The sequence below is a fragment of the Bombus flavifrons genome, chromosome 12 (genome assembly GCF_040668555.2).
Source record: "Bombus flavifrons isolate JBK064 chromosome 12, iyBomFlav1_principal, whole genome shotgun sequence".
In the NCBI taxonomy this organism is placed as follows: Eukaryota; Metazoa; Arthropoda; class Insecta; order Hymenoptera; family Apidae; genus Bombus; species Bombus flavifrons.
In genome coordinates, this window is record NC_138453.1 from 10,274,013 (window position 1) to 10,295,366 (window position 21,354).

Consider the following 21,354-nt stretch of genomic DNA (forward strand, 5'->3'; position numbering starts at 1 on the left):
TGAAACGCGCGCCTAAATGCATCAGTATCATGCAGAATTATCCGCCTCGGTCTCGGTTAATGGTACATATATGAAAATCACAGGAGAAAAACGCGACAAGTACCTACATTGTTTTTGTTGATTTTTGATTTTACGGTTTCATTATGATTATATAGAAAATTAACAGAGATATACTTATCTTATTGATTCTTCCTTCTATTCTTTATTGCGCTTACGTACTTTTATGTATTTTATACCAATTCCTTGTAGACTACGGGCAATTCATTGCTCGTTCATTTCTCGACTACGATCGCTCGGTAATCGGTGAAAATTGGTCGAAGAAGGATCGGATATATGGTGATTGGGTTTTAGAAGTAATACTTCATAATGTTTGAAATAATTGTTTTAAAATCTTATTACAAAACAAATAGAAAAAGATCGTCATCGATTTAATGTATTATGCAGCTATATGATGATTCTCCCAAGAATCGTTCGACGCATTTTTCTGATATAAAATACGATCGGCTATAAGATAATCCCTTCCGAAATAAAATTCCATCATCGTCGGAAAGAGTTTATATCCAACGCTGGAAGAACATTTAAATATTGAATATTCCTTATCAACTTGAGTATTTGTGCAATTTAGATAAACTTACAAATGATCCGGCATCGGTAACTCATTCTCCCCTCTACGAACCGAGTCCAATATTTCATCATGTCGCTGCTTCAGTTCTTCCCAATTGACACCGCGTCCTTGATTGCATACGTGGGATCGTATCTTGCAAAACAATGGCTCTCTGTCGTATAGATGCTTGAAACTTTCTCTCTCTAATCTCTTCATGGTACCTTCTACTCTCACCTACAAACGCAATCGCATCATTCATTATAAACAATCTGCAAATATTTATGCAAATTCTCAGTTTTACGAAGGTAATTAAAAAACTGGAATCTGCGCGAAGATTTCTTTCAATGTTAAGTATATTTTGGAAAAGTATTCCAAATTTAAGTTAAATATTCTAAAAGGTTGCGTTTTCCCATAAATGCATAAAAATCCGCAACCTAATCGATGCCTGACTAATATAACATATATAATGACCGATGCATACTAATATAAACAACGTTATCTTTGTATTCTATACGTAAACATATTTTCCGTATGAATTCTTCCGGAAATAACGCTAAACATGCGAAGATAATATTCTCCAGTAAACGATATGCTAGTTCTTCCCGTTGTAGCGTGAAAATATAATCGTATGATAGCAAAAAGGAATGAAGATCATAATGCTTTAATTAAAATGAAAAGTACGACGAAAGGGAGACGACAACAGTCGATTTTTGCTCACTTGTTTCATGATTTTTTGCTGCTGTTCGTTTACATGATACCAAAGGAAACACATGGCAGCGTATGGAACATTGTTCTGAAACGATAAAATTCAATCAAAATCGCTACACCTTTGATACGATATGATCGATGCAAAACTGTAAAATTTTCGTGCAGGCTTACTATATTGTCGATTTTCTTGCTGCGACTGTCCGTTACAATTACGAAACCATCGTTATCGAATTCTCGCAGAACGACGTTCCTCGCAGACACCTTACAATCTCTAAAATAAAAACGTTTTATTGAAGATTTGGTGCGACGTGTTTGATAAAAATATTTCAAAATTTCGGTAGCACTATATCAAGATATAGATATCGCGACTATACTGATACAATTTGGAAAAAGGAATGATCAAGGAATGATCGAAATAGTCAATACTAACTTCGAAACAGTAGATAAACAGCAAATGTCCACCAGCGTTGCATTGTATCTGCATGCCTCATCGCGCCAGATCCTGAACAGTTCAACCGGGTGATCGACCACCTCCTCGATTTTTGCCACGTCCGAAAGATTCGACCATTTCTTCGATTCCTTAGCAAACAACGATTCTCGCAAAGGACTCAATTATGATAAAACATCAGCCACTTGAATCAACGACTCAACGATTGACTCGTTTTTCAAACTTAAAATATAAATAGAATGATTTGCATTTTATCTGCAATTTGATTGTAGTACTACAATCTGATGTTAATTATCGCGATAGAAAAGTACTGATAATGGGCACAGTTAATCTGTCATGTGTGCTATCATTGGCCCAAAGATATTTTTTCAGTATGTATTTATAACAAAAATAAAAGTGTCCAATTGCAACGTGACTCGTAACTCGTTTGAAATACGACACCCTCTAAAATCTTAGGGAGAGAATGCCTCCGTAGGTTATGTAACGTTATTCACAGTCAGAAGCAAATGCGCTGGAAAAAACCGTTTTGTTAACAATTGCGATTTCCTTACCATATTTCTAATGCTACCGAGCCGGTTAATTCCAATCTGTTCACACGCTGTTGCGCGTCGTAACAACGTATTCACTGGACCAATGTTTGCCATGCAACTGAAGAGCATTTATTCAGCAACTCTACTTAAAACCTCCCACTATCCCTACTTTGACTCTGCGCACAAGTTCCTTCGTAACACCACCGGAGATAGATATAGAAACCTTACATACCAACCATGCACATTCACCATCGACAATCCACGACAAATCTGAGCTTCAGGCAAACCGTCTTATATAATAATAACGATCAAAAGCGTAATTAAACAGAAATGTACCTTCCGAGCACTGTGAACGCAAGTCTATCAGAGAAAAAGAATTTTTCGTGTTATTCGTTTTTCGACTACTTATACTTTACTGAAATAGTTTTCTTTACAACGCTGTAACACATATGTAGATATTTTACGAACAATGGATACAACAACGAATCTTTGACGATACTATACAATAGAGACGAGAAATGTATCCCACGATAACATGATACGTCCTAACGCGCTAATTTACAATACGTATTTTACAGTCTGTTAGATATGATAGGAAAATTTGATGAAATAATTCTACATCGCGTATGTATATTGTAATATCAATTTCAGTCCCAGTCAGTTCATATTAATTTGTTAAATACTATTTTAAGAAATAATCTATTCTATCGTAGATTTTATCCAAGCGATATTCGAGGAAATTTTATCGTATAATCGTGGCCTTTCGACACCAGCTTTCGAGCAAGCTATTCGCCAACTTCCGACACCTGTTAGCGCCCATCTACGATCATCCGGCTGAAGACATAACATAGGACTGCCGGCGACCTCTTCTTCCTGTGTACAATAAACAGTAATTAGATATTCCCTACTGTGTATGAACACCGAAAGATCACGTCATACGAGAAACAAAGGATAAACGAGTCTTTTGTATATGGCTCACTTACGTTACAATCGTCAGTAGAATAGGCCGGTTCTGTGCAGACGCTATTCACGGACGCGATACTGATGTTTTCGCATTGTTCCATCGCGCTGTGCTTAAGCTGTACCCTTTGTAGTAAATCTCCTGATCAAAGAAGATGGTTTTTTTAAGAAACACGAAAACGTTAGATGCATACTTTTTGATCTTTCTTTAATATCAAGCTTTCTCAATTTCTGATGTTGTTAATTCATTAAGAAGCAAGTATTGAAATAATGCACGGAAAACAGATGACAATTGTATCGTTAATTTCTTGATATCAATGTCAGTTACAGTTTAATGTTATTTACAATTATTGACTATTAATGAATGGGAAGGGAATTTATAATAAATCAGAAATTAAGAATAACTAAGAATACATAAACATAAACAGAAGAATACAATTTTGTAAGCAATCAAAAATATATCTAATATTATCACACTTTTGAAGCGTTAGTATAGCTAAAATTCAATTTTATGCAGATGGAGCTTCAGCGTGTCAACTGGTTTCGTTATACAATGGTTATACAATAACGAACAGCTGCTTTTCATCATATCGAGACAATAAATCAGTACCACAAGGTACTTACATATTTATAAGGTAGTAGTATCTACATAACACTTTGAGCTAAAATCGAGAAGATCTTGTCAACGATATTGTGCAACCAGTATCTCACTTTCGCATCCCTCTAATTGTAAGGTCGACGCAACGAATGAGGTAAATAAGCGGCACGCATAATTACGCATTCTTATATAATCCATCGAAGAAATAAATAACGCGACCTTGCTGCACCGAGGTACATTGTTCGATTACAAGAATCCCATGCATCACGCTAGTGATTACTCACGATTTCTGGCCCATCCGAGGGTGTTGCAATGAGTAGCATTCATTGGTCGATCCTGACTCGAAGGCAAACATACGGGTCTTACGAAATCCGAAAACATGGTGACAGGTCGATCGAGTTTCAATAGGACAGTCGTACTCCCTTCTACCGGCGATTTAATCATACCCACGATTCTACGTTCTTGCTGCCACGGAGACGTGCTCGAAAGGCGTACAGTACCCATTCTTGCGGACCATTCTGCCTTTGGCTGACTGTAATTGAGTTATTATATAAGAAGAAATTGTTAACGAATTGCTATAGCAGAACTTTGGTTATAATAATGCCACGCGTTATTCGTATAATCAAATAATTTCACCTTCGTATGGATATCCTGGGCGAACATATGAGGAAGAAGTACAATTTTTTAGATTCTAGTGTATCTTAATGTAACGCAGTTAAAAAGAAGGGCAGCCTATCCTGCTGTTAATGTAAGACCTTTTTATATAAGACGTACACCATATTTTTTAAACTATTTTATAAACCTTTATATCAAACACGAATTAAAAAAGTTTTGAATAAAACCGTAACTTGTTTCCCAGTCTTTCTCGCAAGAAATCATCCCTTGTATTTCCACTGAGCCGTTGAAAATCAAATAGCCGATTATAATGTTACAAATACTTCAATTTTTTAATGGAGTATGTAGGAATAGTGGAACGTACCCTTGAAAACAGGACGCCGTTGTAATCAACCAATTTTCTGCCACGAGCGTAGCATCGCATACGTGTACATCTTCCTTGAACAGTGCCACGTGCCAAGGCCAATCTCCTGGCTCGGCCATTTTATTAAGTCCCCGGCTACCGCTCTTTGCATGTAGGGATTGTACACCGCACTCTAAGCGTAAGTTATATTATGTACATTAGCGTGAACTTGAGGAAAATAACAGCTCTTACAACGTACCCAATTCAGAGCATCGGACGTACATGACTTCCTTGCTCGGACAGGGCGCTCTAACAAACGTAATCTCTGTTGCCGACGGATCCTCCATATGTACATATTGAACATCCTCTTCGTCGTCGATTCGAACTTCCACGGACTTTACCCCTCTGTAAAAAGTAAGAGGCTTCGATTAAATGAAATTAAATTTCTTAACACATTTCGCTCGATATCAGAAAAATGTCACTCACATCTCTCTGGTTCCAGCGTCTCAAATTACAGCTCGCTTGTGTACATTGCAAAAGACAAAGCACGGGGTATTATACTCACGTGTAAGTCAGTAAGCTGCACAGGGAGCTGGCGGCAGTTTGGAGAACGGTTTCCATTTCCGTTCCTGGCAGTGTCGCGTTCAGATTTGCGGTGCAAAGCTTTCCGATAGTACCCTTCTCGTTGAACACCACGTACCCTTCGCTGTTATACTTTGCGGCAAACGGTGTATCCGAAGGTTGTGATTTCACGGATCGAATACTTGGTGCTAGAGATACTGGAGAGAATATATGGTGTCAAGAACGAGTATGCGATGCATGACGCTGAACGATGTTATAGGTGGAAACGATATACATGGCGAGGTCGTAAAAAACGCGGCTGTCGTCAATGAGCGATAGTAAGATTTTTATCGAATTACAAATGTTGGAATTATTAATGAATCACGTATGTTTTATTATTTGTTAAATTCTTGCCTTTCGAACGGCACGCAGCTATCAGTCTTACGATCTTGTACATAATCTTTACACGATACATCAAAAATATTTCTCTTTAACGCTTTAACATTTATTTCTTTAGTTCTTTTAACGAATCATACATAGAAAATAAGTATTTGTATATATGTATGAGCGCGTGTAAAGTTACCAGAAACTTGTATCTCAAAATTAAGATATATTTAGCTATTGACGTGTTTAACTTTGTCATTTATTAGCATTTGAAGAGAACAAATTATAAAAATGTACCCTTTAGCACTTTATTATCGATCGTTGTTAAACCGTGCACGCGAGTATTTGATTACGCGAATAGCATAAGAAATTCTTATGTTCTGCCAACGTTATCAACCAGTTGGGTCGGTTCTTGAAACTCATAAACCTTAACTTCGCCTCGATTTTACGACCTCTCTACGCCGCTTCCACTGACTATACATACGACAATCTTTTTCATCACTGCCGTTGGCGCAGTCCGCTTTTCCATCGCATCTCTTGTTACGTGGAATGCAAGTTCTACCTACACCGCAATGCATATGACCGTCGCGACAATAAGCGCAATTTTTCTCGTCGGAAAGGTCAGGGCAATCGATCACGCCGTCGCAAATTCTCGGTGACAATGCTTTCGCTTGAAGTGCTTGCACGCATCCTACGATAACGATTATACGGTAATTACAAAGGTCCGTGGTACTTGATAATTTCCGCGTTGCTTGGCAAGCGAAAGGTTACGATCGTTCACCTGGCTTTGCTCTGCAACCACCTTGGTCCGCGTACTCCGGGAAATTCGAACAATCCAGTAGGCGTTTAATTCTGTCCGGAAGTCGGCTGCCGCATCCGCTCCAGAATTCTCTGCAGAAACTTCTACATGGCAGCTGGAGCAGATCTTCCGGTTGGTTCGATACGCAGGCTGGTTGCAATACTTGGCACACAAAGTCGTACGCTAATCGGTAACATTCCGCATCCACTAGCTCCCTGTGACAGAAAATTTGTATTAACAACGATCGAGTAAAGCGATTGCTGCACACTGGATCACCAGAATTTCCCGATTACTTCGACTTTCTTTTAGTAAATTAAGAAATAGATTAAGAATGACATATCGAAGTCGACAATCGACTTTTACGAATTCTAAAATATCCTTTTCCATTTTACGTATTAATGACACCATTTCAGACAATTTAACTTAACTAAGTCTATGTAAAAGCAAGAGAGTTGTCATCTTCTTGTCTTATCTTCAAGAGATCAACGATGCGTCACCTGTGCCATATTTGCCCTATTTGGGAAATTTTGCTCGGAGATCGCGGCTTGATATTCACCTGAAAGCGATCACGTCCTCCTCCACGTCAGCCAATGAACGGTGTCCCAATATATTCGGATACGAGGTAACGTTGTATGGGAGATGTTTGCAGTAAGATAAATCCAAGCTGGTGCATCTTCTAGGAGGCGGTGGTGTAGTGGTCGGTGGTGGCGTCGAAACTGTCGTTTGTTGAGCGACTTGAGCGTTTAGAGCTGTCAAGCTCTCTTGAACTTCGAGGCTCTGCGAGTCGATCGTTAGATTTGTTAAATATTTCGAGGTTGTAGGATCGATCTCCCGCGTAAGAATTTCCACGACATCGGCAGTGCTGATTGTCTGGTATCGTGGATCGAATCGAATCTCGAAATGTACCGCCAAATTCTCACCTTCGGATCTGTACAGTTTATTTGCGACAAATGGTTGCCGGTTAGAAAAATATGGATAGTGTGAAGTCACGAGAAAGTCTGCAGATAGCTGGGTTTCTCTTGCTCGTGAGATCGGTAAAATTTCAAGGAAGATAACTCGGCTTTCGATGTTTCAATATGAAAATAACGATACGGATTCGAGCAAATCAGCGGCTTTCTTCGAATTACAATTTCGTTTTCGAATGAAATATATCAATTTTAATGGATCTATGACATCATTCGAAAAGTGAATTTCTCTTCGTAATTGCTCTTTCGAGTACTCAACCACGCATTTGTTTTAAAGATATCAAAATCTAAACTAATAAACTGACGTATAAATGATAAAGACTAATCCTCCTTAATCATCGCAAACCGATAAATTTGTATTCTTGTTCGCAGAGAAATTTTTTAAATTAAACTTTCCTTCGTGAGTTCAGTTTTTAATAGTGATTTCAATAGAAGGTTAAATTACCGTTTCGGTGTTTGAAACATGTAAACCTACGATCATGGTATTTTGCTTCCGCAAGTATACTTACCCATCGAGAGCCAATATCTCCACAGCGAGGAAAGAGATTCTCAGCCAGCTGCGGCGGAAGATAAGATTAAGTCGATCGCGATACTCCCGTGCTCGTATTCGAAAGGCTTCGGTAGAGGGGTCTGCCAATTCCGAAACGAAGGAATCACCTTCGATCACTCGGAATGTCGCCAAGAAAATCTGATCACCCGGGGGATCCGATGTTAGGAACGTGTCTGAAAGCACACAGGTTAAGCGCTATCGCAAACTCAAACAATTACTTCAACTTGTTAACATTGTATTTCCAAATATTCGGACTTTGCACTTTCGAGTTTCCAAATTTTCGAATTTAAACGATGATGGTGATCTTATAGTTGAAATACATCTTATTAAAAATAAGATACTCTTAAACGGTAGAGCATAATTATATTATGTGTAACTTTACATGTGAAACCTTGCAGTTTCCCATAAATATCTGTAATTTACATTGTGAAGTACAGAATAGAGATTAATCGATGTCACGGCGCTGTCCTTAAGAATGAAACGAAAACCGGCTGTTATCTACAATGTCGATAATTATCGATCGATTCCATTTACCGTAATTGGCAGTTACCTGAGGGCGCGGGAAAAGGGAAATAAACAGATTTCACTGCGGGATAATCGGCCGATTTCCATCTTGCGACCATCAGATTGCTAAATGATACTTTCTAATACTCCATCTTGAAACAACACGTTCTCTCGAACGTGATAGTAATGAGACGTGTCTGTATAAACGCGGTGTCAGCCGTTCTTTTATATTAAAAACCGCTATCAATTTTTCCTAGTTAATATTCGACCGATACCGTAAACATAAACTAAAGTATCGAGGGCAATCGGGCACCAACAGCAATACGGCTGGAGGCTCACCTTTCACCGTGCCTTTGGTCGATTATTTTTACTCCACGGAGATTATTTTTTCGCTTCGCGATACAGTTTCTTGCGGCGAGCGAGCGATCTTCTGCGGCTTGTGGCTCTACCGCGCAAGCAACGTCAACAGCAATAACATCGTTTTCATTATACTCAGAAACAGATTTCTAGTATAATACAATGACGTACGAAAGTATTCCAACGCTTACAATTGACGATTTTCACGCATGTATTACGTTGTACGAAATTTTTGGAAATTTCGTCGATACTACAACGACGCAAGACTATCAGGATCGAATTGATAAATTTTGCAATCAATCTGGAACTGTATATAGAAGCTATAAGATATTTATAACACACGTGTACGATAAAAGTTTGCTACGTTAAATAAGTGTTCGAATAGTTCCGTGAATCACTGGATGAGTTCGACAGTCTGTACCACGTCGTTTCGCGATTCCTTGAACGCGAAATACTTTCGAAAGGAGAATTCGGTTAGTATGATGAAGCATCGAAATGATTCAAGGACACGGATCCCCCCTTTGAGGTCGAATGTTGGAGGGGTGACAGGCAGGACGGCTCGACAACTCGGTCAGACCGTTAGCTTCGCTACTTTCAAGGCCTCTTTGCTGGACCTCCACGCGATCGTGCATCTTCTTCGACCTTTGCCTCTCTTTGCCCGTATACTACAAGAATTATAGAGCACAGGCTTTATGCTTCGTCACGACTGTATTCGCTTTCCTTTCTCGTAAATCGGTTCCCGTCCGAGAATTCTAGTAACTTCATCGAAGGATACGTAGATCGTTCGAGAATAAAAGAGCCGATCTGTGCACGTAAACGTATTTTCTCGGTAACTCGGTCGGACCGTTATGTTTGCACGCTGAAAGACCTCAATGGGCTCTGGCCGCATCGTCCTCTTCCTCTTTTTGTTCGATTTTCTTCGGTTACCAAAGGATACGCACGTCCAGATCGTAGCAACGATTCCTCAACAAGATACAGCCAGGTGCACCTGCTCATAGGCATTAGAACACCTGCTGGGTTCGTACGAAACACGATAGTACAATCAGATTATCAGGGAAGCGTAGCAGATCGATCGGAATTTTGGATTTATACCAGATAATGATAAAATTAACAATCGAAAGTAAAAGCAAAATATACGATAAAATTTGGGCAAACATTGCAAGAGTTGTAGAAAAAAAAAAAGTAATAAATCGGTATTTGCACGATTATTCATGCTGCATACTAACTCTACTAAATACATATATGTTGTAATGAATATTATATAATTTCTATATACATTTGTAGACAGTCGTGTCGCGTTACAATGCTAACAAAATTTGAAAACCTTTCACATAACACGTACAATGTGAACATAAAAGTTTCCCATGATAAGTATTCGCACGCAGTTCCCACTAAGCCAATGTATATTATTTCTCTGTACCAATGCAGATATTCAAACGCTTAAACATTCTAGAAATTTCGCCACTTTAGAGACCATCTGTCGCGTAAAATACTATAACTCGAATCTTTAAATCCATCTGTTCTACCACCAAACCTTCCCTTCATCAGCATTCACCGTTATCTACGTATGAATATTAACGAATCTGCATCAATTAGACGAAGACTCCTCTCTGACGCATGCTACGCTTCGTTTGCTTCTTCATCGTACGATCGAAAGCAATTTCAAGGTGAAGTACACGTATCCGTAAAGCGGAACGTACGCAAGTTCTTGCAAACGAGAAAAGACGATCACACTTTACGCTTGACAAAATATTCGTACAGCGTGAAGAGTTCGTCCGTCTTGCGAAACAAGCGTCATGCATTTCGAAGTAGTTTCACGTCCACCAGAGCGTCGGTTAACCGTGCAGTAATTTCATTTACGGCATCGGTCGTATCGCGTATAAGTCCGCGGAGAAAGCGTACGAACGAAACCTTCCGCGCACTTCGAATTCCTTGGCTGAGTGATCTTCGTACTCGCTCGTACTGCACCTTCTGTGCTTGACAAACAGCAACTAGGAATTATCAAGCCTCTAGGCTGGCATATTTACGAAACACAGCATAAATTAGCAGAAGAAACGACATAATCTAGAAAAGCATCAATAATCACAACGACAGTCAACAAAGATTTATGTTACACGTCGGATATATTTTAATCGAAGATATAATATAAGAGATAGACGAAAAATACTAGCGGAGAATTATTATACATATTATATATTTCATTTTCTCCTTCGGTCCGATTCATAATTAACGACAGAACAAAATTTCGTTAGTATTGGCTGAGCAAATTTAAATTTAGGCAAATACACCATTCCCAGCAACTTGATACAGACTTTCTATTTTACGTAAATAGTCCGAAACTCGAGTGTTATACTTACAGCCAAGATATATGGAGACTCCAGAGAAGAGGAGGAAAAGCAAGAATGCGGCTAACACGCAGCATCCGCAACGATACTGTCCACCGAGCTTCCTCGTAAATCGAATGTCACTGTCCGACGACAGGATCGAACTCGGCGTTCCTGCACGGCTGAATCTTCTCGTGCTTACCGTGCTTACCGATATCTGAAAAAGAAAGATCGATTCGTCGCTGCTAGCGTGAAGAAAGATGGAAAAGGTTATAAGAGAAAGCTCGATTAACCCTGTGTACTCGGGCAATTTTGAACATTCCTTTTCGTCGACTAAGAAAGAAGAGGGAATTTTAGATTTCAAGCTTCCACGACGACCATCGAACGACATATTTATAGTTCTTCCCGTCTAACAATCGTCATAGCTACTCGTGACGAGTATTTCGATTTCTAAGGACCAACATGCAACTGACGTCTGTAACTGCCAAACATTGCAAAACTATTTTATTACTTGACGAGCATAGTTTCGGATTCGATTCAGAGTTCATGTATAATAACTTTATAAATTAGATATGCAAGGTGTACCGTGATATGATATGATACGAGACCCACTTCGAGAATAGACAGATTAAAGGAATAAAAAGATCGCGGAATTCTTTGATACGACGATTGTTAATTTGCATGGAGACCGAGGATATCTCGAGCACTTTCTACGAAAGCGAGCAATTGCGGATCATTGAAATACAAAAATGGCTATAAATTTGAAACAAGATCATACGGGACACGCGTGCATACGAGTCTTTTTCATTGCTTTTCCTGCATCCTGTCCACGCCAGAAGTGGCTTCTATCATCTTACAATACATCCTGTATTTACACCCTAAAAAATGTCTACCAAAATAAATTGCATTCCCAATGCAAAGAATTAAAATTTTAAGATGTACGTCGTTGGTACTGCTTTTCTCGCTTAGAGAAACGTTGGGAGTTCATCGTACCCCTTCTTTCTTCTCTCGCTAGATTGGATTAGACACGACAGAGCAGGGATTACTAAGATTTCTCGGCGAGGCACGATTCGCATTAACAATTCTCCTACTTCCGCTTACGGACTACGCGAAAGAATTCCTACCGAAGCGATTTTTATCGTGTTAATTAGAGATAATGAACGTCGCTTAACCTGTCAGTTGGGATAATCTTCATCTAGATATTTCTACAATTATGAAACTAAAATATAACAACTTAATTTCAAATTGATCGATTTTAATTCTTCCAGATACGACGTAATCAGAGCGAGGATGTGTACGAAGGATCGTGTCTCTATGAATACGATCAAAGAAATACTTATATGTGGAATCTGAGCAGAAATTCGTTTATCTACTAATGCATCGGACTAATTTTTACACCTAGTAATTTAAGACGCTAGTGAGCGTGTCACAGTGGAAATGGCAGGGTAATCATCGTGCTAATTATCGAAATATTATCAAGCGTTATGTAACCGCGTCTCATGCGCTCGGTCAGATCCCAGTTGCGTGCAATTTTGCGCGTGCATTCGACTATCGTACGAGTACACGATACACGATATAGTCTTTACACGCTACAGAGTCAGTCACGAAAGTCTACGTATACCTATCGGACCTTGTATCTGTCTTATTGAAGAAATTAAAAACTCGCAGCCGCAAAATTATTTATACTCTCATACCAACAGGATTATTAATACATTTCTAAAAGCAATGAAACGAATTAAAACATTTAACTGTAAGATTTAAGAATCTTGGGATAAAATTACGCTACAAGTTACAAAATCTCTAATTTGTTCAACGTCATTGACATAGCAGAACATTATCGCCGCTTATGTAGGCCACCTAGACGATATTAATAATTATCTTAATTATCGTAATTAATTTTAAGTCTACTACACTTTTACGAATATTTTCACGTATAACAATTTTACGTATATAATTTTTCTAACGCATTATATTTCATATCTCTCGACTTCCTTTTCTAAATAAAAGATCGTATTACTTTTTAACAATATGTGTCTCGATTCACAGAATTCACAGAGCTAACGCTTTTACTATAATATTTTACATTTAAAGGACATATTATATCCCTTATTTATTAGTATTTACGTATTGTTTATAGTAAAAGCGTAGGTTCTCGTGACTGACGTGTATTGTGCACAGTGTACGATCAGCGGTCGAACAATCCACATTCAGAGTCGGGAGCAATGAGCTTATCTTGTGTGACGTGCACGCTAACTGTGTAAGCGGCCGTGTAATCGTCCCGCCGCCGATGCGCGTGCACATTCGTCACCAACACAAGCGCGGTTCGCGTGCACTCGCGCGAATGCTCGGCGCGCCACAAACGGGCCTACGCCCTCGTTCAAATGTTACGCTTGGCACACGCTCCGCACCAAAGAACCGGCGAATCGTACCTTTTCAGCCGATGCCAAGTTTCGATGCTCCTTTCGACGCGCTCCGACCATCGCACAAATACTAAACTGCTCTCCTTACAATGTCTTACTTGATCATTTTGAAACGGAGCGAAACTAAAGTTTTATCGTGCGTGACGCGCTTGTCTTTTTCTCATTCAATAAAACAAAAAATCTAATTATTGTTCTGTAACAGCCTGTACGACACGTATGTATTTACCTAAATGTTTGAGAACTCGTACAGTTCCATAAACCGTACCCCCAAACGTAGAAAAATGACAAGACTAATGCAGTTATCAATAAATGACGTCGCCCATTCACGGTAACCGTGTTTCGCGATCGACGACCGTTTCTAAAGGATTGAAAAGCAAAGAACGTATCTGGAAACACGAAAAAATGCTAGATAGAACATTTTAACCGAGTACAGTAGAATTCCATTTATTGAAAGGAAACTTTAAACTACAGGTGCTAACAACACCCGTGTGCTTCTGTCGCAAATCGACTAAGGCATTTTCACGCTTACAGCGTTAGTTCCACTCATACTCCAACGTAGTGTGAGCGAATTCCAGTATAGTCTGAAAGCCAAACGTGTTCCCTTCCCTCGCAAATCGAATACCAAACTTTTGACTTTTCCTTCTCTTTCGTCGCGCCTACGTCCGATTGCGTAAAAACCATCCTCCCGTCTCGATTATTTCTAAGGAAACTGCGACTCACAGTTTGGAACGATCGGCAGAAGCGAAGAAGTATATCTGGCGGCGTTCGAAGCAAACGGGGATTTTGTTCGCGTGTTACGTAAGAAACAGCGATCGAGGGGTGTATTTGGCGAACAATGGCGCGCAGAGATATTACGAAAGTGGAATGAAAGTTTGAGCACGGAACCTTTGTATTCTTCGAACCTAATTCGATAATAGCCTTCGATCAGGCTTTTCGTAGGAAATGCTCATTTAATAAAGCAACGTTTCGCAATAAGGCTTATACCTTTTGTGCTAATCGAGCACGATCAATCATGGAAGATACGTGGCTGTAAAATTATACCGTGGCAAACGAAAATTCTCTAACGGACGCGTTCGCTGTTGGTTGGTAAAAGTAATTCTTTCCTTGGCGATGCAATACAGCGAAAAGGTCAAGAGACTCGATCTTTTCTCGCTAAAGGAACGGCAACTTCTGACGAAAGGCAACCCATGATCCGCGACGAAACAACGAGAAAGATTAAAAGAAAGATAAGTGGCATAAACACATTGGAAGTTCGATATAATTGGAGTATTGGAACAGACACCGTATCGATATCAATTTACGAATTTTAATCCTATATCGTATTGTGCCGAAAACGTGTATGCAAATATTTGCCCATTGCTTAGAAAATTACGGATAAATGTTCATCGCGAAGGTATCTAGTAAATACAATTATAATTGGAGAATTTGTTTCGCGAGATAAGAAGTTACACAGATGCAAAACGGTCTAAAGAGTATCGTTTTATACAAATTTCCTACACTTAGATATCAAATTGTTCGAGTATATCTTCGATATGTATCACTGTCGATGATTTCGCCATCCGGTTAATCGAATGCTTAGCGGCGAGAATGGTCAATTGAAATTTGAGCGCATCAGGTGTGGAAAGTAGAATTCAGTGTCGGTAAACGACGAGGCCCAGAGAGATCGGTCGAAGAGATTAAAATGCGCTCGGACTAGTTGAGAAGGCTTCCGTTAATGGACACGGTCGATGACTTTAAGACCGAGAAAAATCAAGAGCTGACGGAGCACGTTAGAAAAGCGCTTTCCATTGGCGATGTTTTCGTGAAAGTCAGTTCGATCATTCTTGTTCCGCTAGGATAGAGTCGAACGATAATCGTCCAACCGTAAGAATAGATCGTCAGATCGGCTTTTCTTTGTCGATTTTCGCCATTGGCGTCAGCCAAGCCGACGCTTTCAAATTATTGCAAAATCAAAGATAAGCGTGAAACCCGAACCATGTGTATATATTTCTCGTTTCGATCTTTTAGCTCGGACATGCAAAAAGGTAAAGAATCTGCAGTAGAGTTTTTCTATTATAACGTTGAAAGTGCAATAAAAATACGAACAATACACGACAACAAGTTATGGACGGTACTACGTACTCTTCTAAAAACTTTCTTACGATTGAAGCGCAGTCGTACGAATTTCTCTAAATTCGAGATAAAGGTAGACGTCAATCGAACGACTGTCTGTCGCAGAAAGAAAGAAACGGTGTCATCGACCCACGGAAAGAATCTACCAAGTTTCATTGGCTCGCCCGGTTCCTCGTGACTTTCTTGACCGTTATTACCGTTATTCCAAACGTCGGACTACCTTTCCAAAAGAGCAAGAATCTAGGAACGAGTTCTGCTTGCTTGAAATTACAATCGGTCAGCGGTGTGCCGGTACACGGAGCACGTGCGTGCACCTAACCATAACAGACCAATAGTTAAATGCAGAGCAATCGTTATCGCCTTAAAGCGACTCTTATCTACTAACGACAATCGTTTTCTCTCGTTTTCTCCGGACGGGGAGGAAGGTCTGGCGCCTTTCGTAACCTCCGCTTTTTTCCACTTTACGATATCGATAGAGCCTATTGGATATTGACCCGCCAAGTCCTATTAACCCTTCTATATTAATCACTTTCATCAGCAGTTTCAAATGTCTATTTTATAGCAATGAGCCAAGAATAATACGAAAAGACGCGTATGTGATGATAAAACACGCTTCAAAAATAAATTTGTCTAAATATATCGTTCAAAGGGGAAAGAACATGGTAAGTTTACCTTCTGTCTGTTATAGAAGCACAACTTAAACTAGGAAAACAAGCAACGACGTTAATACAATGGTAACATAGACACCTGTGATTCAGGCAAATTCGAAAAACATAGACTCAGTATAATTTTTCATTCTTTTCCATTTGTCACGGAATCCAATGTCTTAAAATAGGTCTCAGCGATGTCGGAAAAGTTTCAAAAATGAATCCAGCAGTTTGTTTAGAAGTTACCGCAGTTACTACGGGACGTATTGTGCTATTAGCCTCGAAAGGGTCAAGTAACGAAAAGTGAGCGTTAAGCGCGTAGGTTTTAATGGGGAATTCTCTGAAAACCATCACGCAGCACGTGACAAATGTCATTCGTACAACTCGAGCGGAATACCAATGGACAGATCGGGTGCTACTAGCGAAGTAACGGTATATGGAGAAGAGAGAAGATGTCGGCTTAACCCAAGGTAACCGAACCCAGCTAACACATCGTTCTTTGTTTCAGTCAACCTAGTTCTCCATCGAGTGCGTAGGTATTCGGCATCATACGCCGCATCATTCGGGGTCAATGGAGAACAAGGTCGATGAGTCTGCGGAGAAACGACGCATTGCAGGACGCTTCTCCGATATTAACACAAAAATTACCCAGCCAATCAAACCGTCGTTTTTTAGATTGTGGATTTTTATGTATTTATACAAAAGTGCAAATTTATGCAAAATACACGTAATACGAAAAATACCCAAAGTATAACGTTTCCAATAATATTTGCTAGGCAAAACAGTTTTCGATTAAAGTTCTACTTTCTCTTTTTTAACTATATTCACAAAAATATGAATTTACATAAAAATCCAGTCTAATGACGATAATCATGCCATGTCGTACGTCTTATAAAATCTTTTACGTAATACATATAGTATACCCAGAAAAGATTTCTATAAACGTTACGAGTTAATTCTAAGTAAGTATGTATATCGTATCACGATCAAATATTAAATATCAAATATTGGTATTAACATATTGCCACGTATTAAAGATCGATAGTTCTGGCGTTAACAACGCGATCTTCCCGATAGAAGAATAACAGCGATAAAAGTTCTTTTCGTTCCTTTTTGCACCTCGCCGTTCCGCCTCAAGGGTGATTCGGTCGTTTGCGCAAGTTATCAGTTTGCCGCAGCGTGCGCAAGTAATTCAGTTAATGAGCACGTGCAACGTAACCGCAAAAATAATTCACGTAGCTTTAGCTTACGATTTCTTCGCGGATCGCGTTTGCAGTCTCCTATTTTAAAGCGTGTTAATGCCATTCCGAAAGTTTCTACCAGGGAGGAAACATCGTTCCGCGTTACACTTTCGTTCGAGACAATAGGCATTTTTGTCGACCGTCCATCGTTTCTCATCGATTTTACGTTTTCTTTTCACGTACGATTTCACACGGGGACCAGCTAGTTAATTAACCGCGAGACTCGAGTAAGATGGTAACGAGGAAAGCGCGTACAGGGGGAAAGTGCGCCACATTCGTCTCACCTTCGAATCCCACGAGCTCTTACGCTTGTGCTCCATCGCGACGGTCATCTTTCAGCCGTAGAAACGATTCCTTTCAGCTTCATCAACGTTTCTTCGGTATATTTGCCGCGTGAAGGCGCGCCAACGTCATCGTAAAACTGAATTTCGTTTCGTTTCGTTAGCCTTTGCCGACTATCCCCCGAATATCGATTTACGCTCTTAGTTTCTATGCACTGTACCAAATACCTCCGATAATCGTCCGTTCTTTGCGAGGCAACAACCTTTATCCGACGAGATTAGTTCCATGTACTTGCGTTTCCACGCTTTGTCCTCCTCTTGCTCCGGTTCAATATCGTTCGCTTCTTGATACCTATGCAAAAAAAGTCAGCAATTACAATAGGACGAAACACGCGCGCGTACAAACACAAACATACGCGTATACGTATACACAAACACGAGTATTTGAGACGCGCCGCCGACTGCTATTAGGAATACCACGAGCGAAGAAATTAGTGCACTTGGCGCAAAATTACGCGATATCCGAAAATCTTATCCGAAAGAATGCACTTGACACTGTCGCATTGCGCCTTTATTAGTTTCTTTAATCTTTACCACGTACAGTCGGTCTACACAGATTTCAGATAATTCACTTTCTTCTATCAATTTTTTAATCGTTACTTTCTTCCATAACGTGCCTGTTAATAACGCGATGCAAAATATCGGCCAGCGCTATCTAACACAGGTGCGCGGGAATAATCATGGACAGCTGTCGTGAGAAATTCAGACTCGATTTCCCAGACGAATAAAGTCGAAAATTAGCGAGGAATTTTTTATTTTTTTATTTTTTTTACGTTCGATTGCATAAACGGATCGATAGTCGAGACTGGCGAGGAACAATTTCTTCGATCGAGTCGGAGCCGACTACGAGCCAAGGAGACTGTGTCGAACGAAACCAGACTGCCAGGGGAACGGAGACCCGCTGGTTAGATCGCTCCTTCGCTCCTGGATGCACTTTCACGTCATTACCGGTTCTCCACGACACGATACGACACGACGCAACGCGACGATTTTCGAAGCTTCGCTGGAAAACCGAATATAATCGAATTGCCTATGATTTTGTGCGAGATCGTAGCCCATAGATCGCGAATTTTTATACATTTGTGGGAGACTCAAAGATTCAAAAATGCATAGAAACACGTGTAGGAAAATATGTACAAAGGCCACGAGTGGAAAATATGATAAATCATATTTCTCATCTTTCATAGGATTTTTTGAAAAACACGATTACGCGTGGAAATGTTTCAAAGAACGCAGCAGGATCGATCAATATTAGTCCGCATGATTTTCCGTTAAAAAATATCTTAAATTTCATACGTGTTAACTATAAACGCTAGAATAATTACCTATATATATAATTATAGAATAATTAATAAGTGGAGCTTTGGTGGCATTGATAAGAATATAAATTTGCATAAATTTCCGCAGTCGAATTGTACGAGATAGTCCAGACGTCGGTTCATCTTGATAAATAAGACGCGGAATATCCAAGAGTCCAGCGAAACGGTGGTCTATGTAAAATTCCATGCCACGTTCGAATGTGAAAGGTTGTAAAAAAAAAAAAAAGAAAGAAATCTAACGAATATTTTTAGCTTTAACCTGTTCCCAAGGAATTTGGCTACGCTCGAAACTGCTCGTTCGGATTAACTTTTCAAGGGTAACTACTTAAATCCTGAATTCCGTGGAACAACATTGGCTACTATCTTTCTTATCCTCGAGACAGCAGATTGTCAATGAACTTATTTCCACGTTATAGTATATCGCATTCTTGACGTACGAGTGCACTATCGAATTTCAAGGGTAGATCGCGGATGGAAATTAATGCTGTCTTTAAACAGTATCGATTTCGATTACGACTAAGACCGTACCACCTGCGTTACACTATTAGGATTAATACGAAGGATAAGTAAACACGTAAGAAATATATTTCTTAACATGCCGTTTGAAAAAGACGTTCGAGAAATGTTCCGAGAACACGAAGAAGATGAATATTGTACAACTATTATTAAATACAAAACATATTAAAAAGGGCTGAAAATAAACATTAAAAGATACAAAATAAATCACTGACACAATAATAATACAAAAAGATAAAAAATACCAAAGGAATACACAAGTAAGGTGATTTTTATAGAAATTATTACAAGATACAGAGTGTACTGAAAAGAATTGGAAATAAAAGTACGAAAAGATAAAACAACGTTAAAAACAAAAATATATATACACAGGGAAGAAAAATAACAAGATACAAAGATATATATATTTTTAAACGTACCTTTCTTTTTGTAAATCCTCGTGTGCGTAAATCTTTCGCTGGTTGATCGTTCAATTTGTATCACTGTTACGAACCATTCTTTTTATTCGTTTCTTTTCTCACAATCGGATTTTATTTATTCACGAAAATGATCGTACACGTGAGATATACACCAAGATTCATACAGCATCACCGTTTCGTTTCACTGGAAAAAGGTTGGCTGTTATTCGATGACAGCTGTGTCGGTCGTACCGGAAACATTTCCCTCTTCGACTGCCGGGAACGTTAAGTTGGCCTTTCACACTCTACGAAGCAACCGTGCGCTCGTCAAGGCGATCCTCTTTCTTCGTATCACAGAAAGAAATAACCGTTAACGCGACAGCCGAACCTTCGGGGAGCGTGGTATACACACGAATGTGCACTCGACAGACTACCGCCACGATTAATGACCCCGAGAAACGTACACGCGCCCTTCTCCTTCACAGAAATGCCTCAAGTATATACATATACCGTTTACCTGTTGCCCGACTAATTGTTTACAATTAGGTCTATCCTTATAATCTAAACGTATTTAAGTTACGTAAGTAAAATAATGTACAATATAATTATGTATTATGTATAACGTATACTATCAATAATTCATAAAGAGAAATATCTTTAAAACATGTTAAAAAACATTTAATCGTGAAACGATTGAACGATAATAACTTTATTAATCTAGCGAGTAGGAAAAAATTGTTTGATTGACACAGTTACGAGAATCTTCGCTTTCAGAAATTGTACAAACATTTGTTCAAGGTTTACGCCAGTAAGATTGCTACACCATATACGTAAATCTTTTCCATACACGTATTAGTTCTAAATAATTTACTAAATACCGATGGTACGCGTTCTCGCTCGTTCACCTACATATATGCTCGTTATGGACTAGTTTGATGAACGATCGGTAACTTGAGCTCGATCCGATGGTTAGAAACTACCAGATACCTAAACGAGAAATTCATTTACAACTAACTTATACGGCTTAAATCTACCTCACACGTGCTACTTAACTCACATGTGTACTATGTTAACAAACAACTCGACGTATCCCAAAAGGACTTTAACCAT

The 21,354-nt window shown here is 39.3% G+C and overlaps 2 protein-coding genes across 5 annotated transcripts; both read right to left on the bottom strand.

Moving 5' to 3' along the window:
- Positions 1-436: 436 nt before the first annotated feature.
- LOC138185746 (uncharacterized) lies at positions 437-1,796 on the bottom strand. Its single transcript, XM_069124911.1, has 5 exons — positions 1,687-1,796; positions 1,484-1,583; positions 1,323-1,397; positions 636-838; positions 437-566 (listed from the first exon to the last, which is right to left on the bottom strand). The coding sequence occupies exons 1-5, from the start codon at positions 1,794-1,796 to the stop codon at positions 437-439; spliced, it is 618 nt and encodes a 205-aa protein (XP_068981012.1).
- Positions 1,758-21,273, bottom strand: LOC138185365 (atrial natriuretic peptide-converting enzyme). 4 transcript variants are annotated; one of them, XM_069124229.1, is made up of 14 exons: positions 20,266-21,273; positions 18,180-18,303; positions 11,284-11,467; positions 8,025-8,238; positions 7,107-7,478; positions 6,533-6,765; positions 6,236-6,442; positions 5,372-5,585; positions 5,066-5,211; positions 4,828-4,999; positions 4,133-4,380; positions 3,274-3,392; positions 2,312-3,163; positions 1,758-1,891 (listed from the first exon to the last, which is right to left on the bottom strand). In XM_069124229.1, the coding sequence occupies exons 2-13, from the start codon at positions 18,237-18,239 to the stop codon at positions 2,990-2,992; spliced, it is 2,343 nt and encodes a 780-aa protein (XP_068980330.1). In that variant the 5' UTR covers positions 18,240-18,303; positions 20,266-21,273; the 3' UTR covers positions 1,758-1,891; positions 2,312-2,989. The 4 variants fall into 4 exon arrangements, with proteins under 4 accessions (XP_068980330.1, XP_068980331.1, XP_068980333.1 ...); XM_069124230.1 differs by having other exon boundaries at positions 17,955-18,303; XM_069124232.1 differs by lacking the exon at positions 20,266-21,273 and adding an exon at positions 17,955-18,091.
- Between the last annotated feature and the right edge of the window lie 81 nt (positions 21,274-21,354).

Excerpts from the sequence above, each read along its gene's own strand:
- LOC138185746 (XM_069124911.1), bottom strand. The coding sequence starts at position 1,796 with ATGCAGATACAATGCAACGCTGGTGGACATTTGCTGTTTATCTACTGT. Across the intron at positions 1,584-1,686 it reads CCTTTTTCCAAATTGTATCA|AGATTGTAAGGTGTCTGCGA; the intron begins GTATAGTCGCGA and ends TTTTTATTTTAG. Across the intron at positions 567-635 it reads TTACCGATGCCGGATCATTT|CGTTGGATATAAACTCTTTC; the intron begins GTAAGTTTATCT and ends ATGTTCTTCCAG.
- LOC138185365 (XM_069124229.1), bottom strand. The coding sequence starts at position 18,239 with ATGGAACTAATCTCGTCGGATAAAGGTTGTTGCCTCGCAAAGAACGGA. Across the intron at positions 6,443-6,532 it reads TGGTTGCAGAGCAAAGCCAG|GATGCGTGCAAGCACTTCAA; the intron begins GTGAACGATCGT and ends TCGTTATCGTAG. Across the intron at positions 3,393-4,132 it reads CCTCGGATGGGCCAGAAATC|GAGATTTACTACAAAGGGTA; the intron begins GTGAGTAATCAC and ends TTCTTTGATCAG.